We start from the raw sequence: 7,834 nt of genomic DNA on the forward strand, positions 1-7,834 counted from the left end.
TTAAAATGACTATTGGTTGATTTATCCGTTTTCAACTTTGAGTTTTTATGAGAAATTAGAATTACATATGTCAATAAATTTATCACAGTAGTAATTATCAGAGTGATATTTTCTTTGCTAATAGGCGAACGCACTGTCCTATGGGCAGGCCCTGTTTCAATTATATTCGGCTTTTTCATCGTAACTAAACATCTTTACAGGAAGCCAGTTATTCCGTCTAACAGAATCACACAAGTGCCAACAGAAACGACCATGTAAGTATTCTCTAATTAGATTAGGATATAAATATACTCAGCGTCACCGAAAAGTTACCACTCTAATGGCCGTTATATTTTAAAAATCGCACTGGACTATGCTAAAGGCATAACACGACTACATTTTTGACGCAGCTGAGACGTCATTGGTGTAAAGATTTGTCAAATTCGATTAACTCCATTTGAGGCACGGGCTGCACGTGCAAAATGACTTTTTCCAGCAATGTCGACATGTATGAATTTTCTATCGCAAATCATTCATCGCACTTGAAAGTTAGTCGACAGACTTAAAGAAATACGTTAAAAACCCAGAATATCCTTGCATAGAAAGCCACGTTTAAGGCACGACCAACGCCATCAGGCCATTTACATGGTTGACGCCGAACTTTCATGTCGCGAAATTGCACGTCTTATATGCTTTTCTCACCTGACAGTCATGAAATGGGTTAGGAGACATGATCAGACAGGATCTATGAGTAATGAAAAAGTGACGTCGATATTGTATAAAATAGTAAAGAGGTATATATTAGGTGGTAACTTTTCAGTGACGCTGAGTATATAAAGGTAGCAATCCAATATTCAATTTGCTGGCTATTTTTATCACAGCAAGATAACCATTTACTTTGGTAAACACTGATGACATGTTTTTTCTTTTCATTTCAATTTGTAAATGAGAATACATGTTATAGCTACTCTACGTTTTCATGAAGTGTAATATGTAATGTTGCTTTATCAAATTATTTTATGCTACATTGATTTCACTTTCAACTTATCAGAAACATTGCCATATGATAGCAACTTGCAGTTCAATATTTTTACGTTTACCTTTAGGTCTGACAACTCAATATTTCATTCACCTATGATACTGGTTTTAACGGTTGATGGAAAAGCGACATGCAATCAGTCAACCTTAGACAAACTGAGAGAAATAGAGAAACCCTTGAATATAGTTTCTGTAGTTGGGACGCTGAGAACTGGGAAATCTTTCATCCTGAATAAACTCGCAAGACATGATTCAGGTACATGCCATATCAATGGTTTTGCACATAATTTCATGTATATCACATATTTGCCTGTGGTAACAGTGACATTTGACATGAAATAGTAGAAATATGAGAAGAGTAAAATCGCTTGTATAATTTTGCCGTCGTTTTTTTTTCCATTTAATAATATTACGAACTTTTAGTAACATCGACCTAACGGGAAGTTGATAAATTTGTCTATATAATCAGAGAAGGATAAAATTTCTTAAGCTTAAATGCAAAATGACCTATTTGTAAATTAAAAAAAAAAAAAAAAAAAAAAAAAAAAACACCGTTTTCCCACATTTTTTCAGGTTCTTTTTTGAAATATTTTGGTGTTTCTTTATTTCATCTTTAAATAGACAAACTTCAGTTCATATAGCCTCGGTACAGTAGCATGAGGAACAAACTCATCGTCATCGTTGAATAGAAGAGAAAAAATGAAATATTTTCCGCAACTAATAAAACAAGAAGGCCAAGATGGCCCTAGGTCATGTTTGACCTAGTGATTTTATGGAAATAGATATTCTATCAATTATCATTAAAATTTGAGCAAAAATCTTTATTATAAACAAGTATTTTCTTTGATTTTACCTAGTGACCTAGTTTTTGAACCCATATTCGACCTTGACCTAGATTTCATCAAGGATATCATTCTTACCAAATTTTATAAACATCAGTTGAAAAATACAGCTTCTATCGCATAGTCAAGGTTTTTCTTTGATATGACCTAGTGCCCTAGTTTTGACCCCAGACTACCCATATTTGAACTTGATCTAGATTTTATCAAGGCAACCAATTTGACTAAATTTATGAAAATCCAGTGTAAAATGCAGCCCCTATTGCATGCAAAAGATTTTTCCTTGATTTTACCTAGTGACCTAGTTTTTGAACCCAGATAATCGATATTCGAATTTGACCTACATTTCATCAAGGCTATTATTCTGACAAAATTTCATGAAGTTCAGTTGAAAAATACAGCCTCTATCGCATACATCAGCTTTTTCTTTGATATAACCTTGTGACCTTCTTTTTGACCCTAGATTACCCATATTCAAATTCTATCTAGATTTTATCAATTTAATCATTATGACTAAATTTCATGAAGATCAATTGAAAAATACAACCTCTATCGCATACACAACGTTTTCCTTTGATTTGACCTCAGATTACCCATTTTCAAAGTCGAACTAGATTTCATCAAGGTTATCATGCTGATTAAATTTCATGAAGGTCGATTGAAAAATACAGCCTCTATCGCATACACAAGGTTTTCTTTTGATTTGACCTAGTGACCTACTTTTTGGCCCCAGATGACCCATATTCGAACTAAATTTTACCAAGGCATTAATTGTGACCAAAATTCATGAAGACTAATTGAAAAATAAAGCCTTTATCGCATACACAAGGTTTCTCTTTGATTTGACCTAGTGATCTAGTTTTTGACCTCAGATGACCCATTTTCGAACTCGGCCTAGATTACATCAAGGAAATAATTCTGACCAAAATTCATGAAGACTTATTGAAAAATGCAGCCTCTATCGCATACACAAGGGTTTTCTTTTATCTGACCTAGTGACCTATTTTTTGACCCCAGATGACCCATTTTAAAACTCTGCCTAGATTTCGTCAAGGTAATCATTCTGACAGAATTTCATAAATATCAATTGAAAAATACAGCCTCTATCGCATACAAAGCTAGATGTTGCGACAGACAGATGACAGACAGACAGACGACCGACGCCAGACATCGATCGATCACAAAAATTGAGCAATGCTCAGGTGAGCTAAAAACGGTACCTCTTAAAATGTAGATAAATTATTCAACTTTTGATATGTGTTACTTGTTTTAAAGCTAGTAATACCGGTTTGCTTGGTCCTTTTTGCAATTTAGTGATTTCAGTGACCATTTCTTCCAATATGCCGGCTTTTTCCGCCGCGGTTACCCATAGGTAATCGGAAGTTTTTACAGAAAATATTATCGTCTGCTAGCAGCTGGTTTGCATGGGCTTTGTCAGTAAAAAAATGTTATATCTCAAAGTATATGGATTATAGCCAATTTCACAAGCAAAATAATATTGTAATCTGACCAATTAAAATGAATTTATTATTGAACTCTGTTTTAATGCCGTATCTTTTGAAACTTTGAACAGCTTTGAAAAGTTTTTCTTTAGGCACGGGATATTGATATATATTCTAAGCTTTCATTTTGCTAATGAAACTTGAAATTTTGAATGTTTTTGTTTTTAATTTCTTTATTTTTTTAATTGTTCTGTTAGGATGCATGGATATAATAGAACCGATATAGATATGCTCATTATTATTTTGCGTAAAAAACGTAAAATCTTTTGAATGGTTTTCACAAGGACCAGTAGACTGTTATCAGTCGTTAGAGTCGTAAAATGTAAAGCACTTGGCCATAAAATCAATCTTCTCTGATACCACTTTCAGAAAAAAGCAATTTATCTTGCCTCTGTCTCTGAGCTTAGAGAGAAAATGTTTTCATGAGAAAATATCAGTGTTAGTATGAAGAAATTAATATTATTACAATCTAACCCTAACCCTAGGAGTATGTGGAGCACGAGGGGCATATCCCCCTCTCTTAAGGGGGATTCGGCGGTATCCCCTAGAAAATTTTAAAATTTGGGCTGCCAGTAAGTGCGTTTTTTCTTGCATTTTGATTTTCGGTTAAGATTTTCATAAGGATAACTATTCAAAAATAACATAAAGAATGCAATATTTTGGCACATTTAATAATAGAAAAAGGTGGAATTAAATGCAAAAATACTGGTAACAACAATTATGGCCAATATTACAAATGGTCAATAATGTGATCTGGCCATGACCGGACTGGCCGTGCAGTCCGCGACGGCCATGAGATAATCACAAAAGCTGTTTATCGATTATTTTGTTTCCGTATTACTACAACAACAACAATTAATACGGAAATCGACGAAACCGTCCGGTAGCAGCGATATGAGATTATAGGTTTTATTACTCTTTGGCACGATTAGACACAGAGTGAACAGTATTGGTCAAATTCTCTTAATACCATCTGTCTACAAGCAAGATATTACATAATGAAGGTAAATTAACTTGTCTCTTATGAATGATATATCTGTACGAATGGAAATTTTTCGTCAATTCAAATTACACATTACACTGTGTAATATGCAGAGATAAAGCTAAAAGAATCATGTATTGTAAAACGTATGTAACAAAAATTGCACAACACATGGAATTAAAATTTTATCAAAATACTTAGATAATGATTATGTTGTTTAAATGGGAACGGGATTCCAGCGGCGACCACTTCGTTATAACCTATGACCTCAGTCTGTAAATATCTCATCTAACAAACACTGGTACTGGTTCCGAGCACAGTATTACGCATAACAAATGTCGATATGAATTATACTGCGTATCATTGTTCCTTCTCTCGAGAAGGAACACTTACGGTGAACATGTCACACTTGACTGAGCAGGTAATGGATACAAAGGTATCATCAAAGGCATCCGAATTCCAGTAGTCGCCGCCATCTTCGTCTCATGCATATTCATTACAAACAGCCTCTTTGACAATGTGTGTTAAGGCATCTTTAAGTTAAGTTAGTGAAATACAACTACCTACAAAAAAGCAATAATATAGTATATAATATAAAAATCACCTTTAAAATAAAGCAAATAACTTTGTAGATTTGTAGAAGACAGTTAGACTTAGATGGCCAAATATTGTTGAGATACGAAGGGATATAAAACCATAAAATATTTAATGACCAGCTGGTCACTAATTCACTCGCCAGGCTTCGCTGAAATCCATAAACCAACAAAGAAAGTGTCACGTGACAAAAATTTAAATACGTCGAAAACAACAATAGCTGATCGGCCGTGATAAGATTTTATGTAAAGACGGCGGAAAAATGCAGAAATTTACAAATATTTTGCTTTTCTATGCCATTTCTACAAACAATACATTAATGTTACTAAATTAAGACTGTTGTTCAATAAAAGGAAAGGCAGTTTATCAGAAAATGCGATACGAATGAGCCAGACATGTCGTTGTTGTGTTTCTTAAAATAGATTTAGCGTGGCTGTTTGTACGGTCCCGTAAGAACAGTCATTTAGCGTGGCTCATTTTACGGTCCTGTACAAAACAATCAATTTGTCTACATCTGCACAGTAGTCCCTAGCTAAATATTTCAGCTCAAGAGATGTTTATACAAAAGGGTATTAAATCTTTTTTGTATTTCTTTGGTTTATATAATATGCTGTTACGTATCTCTGAGCTAAAACGAATCCCGTATTGACACCTAACCCGGAATCGTGCCAGAAGTCTGTCACGCTATAATTTCGTCAAATGCAATGGACTCACCTTTTACTTTACAATATTTCTAATATTTTGCTTTTGATCTGGCATAAATAATCCATGCATCATGATTCGAACACAAGTTTCAAGTTGGTACCGCTGTCTGCAGTATTTTATCCGTCCTTGCAGTTGCACCTGACCAGGGTACTCTTCATTTTGAAAAACGAATAGGCGGTATAAAATCGTTATTTACTGACAGTTTCTGAGAACTGTTGTTTTACGGAGTTTATCGAAAATGGTTATGTTTGTGATTAAATTAAATTCATAAAAAGGGAAAATTTTGATATTGATTTTAAAGAATAACCACGTGCTCAGAACTGTTGCATGACATCATAAGTTTCTCACCAGAGACTGTGCGAGATGTTGCGGTTTGATACTGGTTAGTTAAACAAATGGGGTTTTCCCATAACTTAATGGATGCGACCATCAGAAAATAAAAACAGCATCAGTTAAGTTATGAAAGCCAAAACTAGATAGTCCCCACTGTCAATGACTGACTGTGACTGGAAGGCGACTGTCTGGTCAACACTTTGATGATTAAGCCTTTATTGCAAACACAAATTAGTGTGCAATATTAAAATCACTACTATTATATTACAAATTACAGGTTAAAAGATGATAAAACATATATTTCAGGTTTGAACATCAGTAATCTAGGCCACTCCTGAACTCATTAAGAGTAGCACTAGATCTAACATGATGTGGTAGGTTGTTCCAGAGTCTAAAGGTTCTAGAAAAAAAAGAGTTCTTGTGATAATGGGTGCGAGAGAAGGGAATAAAAAAGTGAAGGTCCTTAGAGTCTAGCTGGTACTGGGGATCTACAAAAAAAAACAAAAAACAATGGAATGATGGATTTTATATTAAATAATTAGGGATGTAGGGATGTGGAATTTCTCCTGGTTTCTAACGTTTGCCATTTAAGTACAGTTAACATTTCTGTGATACTTCATCTACAGTCATAGTTGATTTGAACATATCTGGCCGCAGTTTTTCGTACTCTTTCAATTTCATTATGTTAGAGATTGTTGTCATGAATGCCAAACAGTTGAGCAATATTCCAATTATGGGTGAACATGTTTTATACGGATTTTTTTAATTTGTACATTTTATATTTGTTTCATCATTTTTTTCATGTATGTTAGGGTCTTGGTTGCCTTATTGTGATCTCAAACTGCTGGTTCGCCTAAATATTAAGCATTTTTATAGTTTTAAATTCATTGGTATGTAGCTTATAGCGAACAGCAATTATTTATTAATTCTTTTTTTATATACTCTTATCGCTTCGCATGCATTATCAGAATTAAACTCCATTGCCCAGGTCTTTTTCCAAAGCTCTAATTTATGGAGGTACTGCTAGAGAGTCTCACAATCATGCATGATATTTATAGTGAGATAAACTACTGTATCATCAACAACGAGTCTTACGGTGCTTTTAAGGGAGTCTAGCAGGTGACAGATGTGTTAAGAAAATGCAAGGCCTAAGGACATACCCTTGGGGTACCCCTGATACCAAAGGTGGTATATCTGATTGAAGACCTTTTGTGTTCGCATTTAAAGGAAAGATGTAATCCACATTGATGATTTTCTATATATACCAAATTGAAATAGCTTCTAGACCAAACGGTTGTAATCGACTTTGTCAAACGCTTTGAATAAATCCATTACTATTTAGTCTGTCTATTTACTAGCTTCAAGGAAATCAAAAATTATTGACTAAAATTAATAATTGAGATTCACAATTGTGCCATGTTGGAAGAAATTAAGCAATTTTATCTAGATGATTAATAATATTTGATACTAAAGCATGCTCCATCAAGTGGAAGCAATGCAAGTAAGAGAATAATTTTGTGATTGCTGGCTTTGCTTCGTTGGCTCATTATGTATACAGGGACAACGATAGCCGTCCTCCAATCTTGTGGAACACTGCCGGTACTAAGAGAAGTGATGTAAATTTCAGTCCTATTTTTATAAAGGAGCAATGTTTAAGATGCGGGCGGACATTGTGTTGTAAGCTGTTTCTTTTACTTTCCTGTATTTTTTTCTTTTTTTTTTACATTCCTTCTGATGAATCTAAGTGAATTATTTGCTATTGATGTGATGATATCAATATACTCTCACAATCGTCTCTAGCTTTTAGAGAGAGAGAGAGAGAGAGAGAGAGAGAGAGAGAGAGAGAGAGAGAGAGTCTCTTG

General features: G+C 34.2%; 1 protein-coding gene across 3 annotated transcripts in view; it reads left to right on the plus strand.

Moving 5' to 3' along the window:
* The window catches only part of LOC128554336 (uncharacterized), a 45,899-nt gene extending 42,097 nt beyond the window's left edge, over window positions 1–3,802 (plus strand). For all 3 annotated transcript variants that reach the window (XM_053535610.1, XM_053535612.1, XM_053535611.1), the window contains exons 4-5: window positions 201–254; window positions 1,086–3,802. In XM_053535610.1, coding sequence (XP_053391585.1) covers window positions 201–254; window positions 1,086–1,359 — 328 coding nt within the window. In that variant the 3' untranslated portion in view covers window positions 1,360–3,802. The remainder of the gene's footprint in view (window positions 1–200; window positions 255–1,085) is intronic.
* The last annotated feature ends 4,032 nt before the right edge of the window (window positions 3,803–7,834 follow it).

The sequence above is a fragment of the Mercenaria mercenaria genome, unplaced genomic scaffold, assembly GCF_021730395.1.
Source record: "Mercenaria mercenaria strain notata unplaced genomic scaffold, MADL_Memer_1 contig_4949, whole genome shotgun sequence".
Taxonomy (NCBI): Eukaryota; Metazoa; Mollusca; class Bivalvia; order Venerida; family Veneridae; genus Mercenaria; species Mercenaria mercenaria.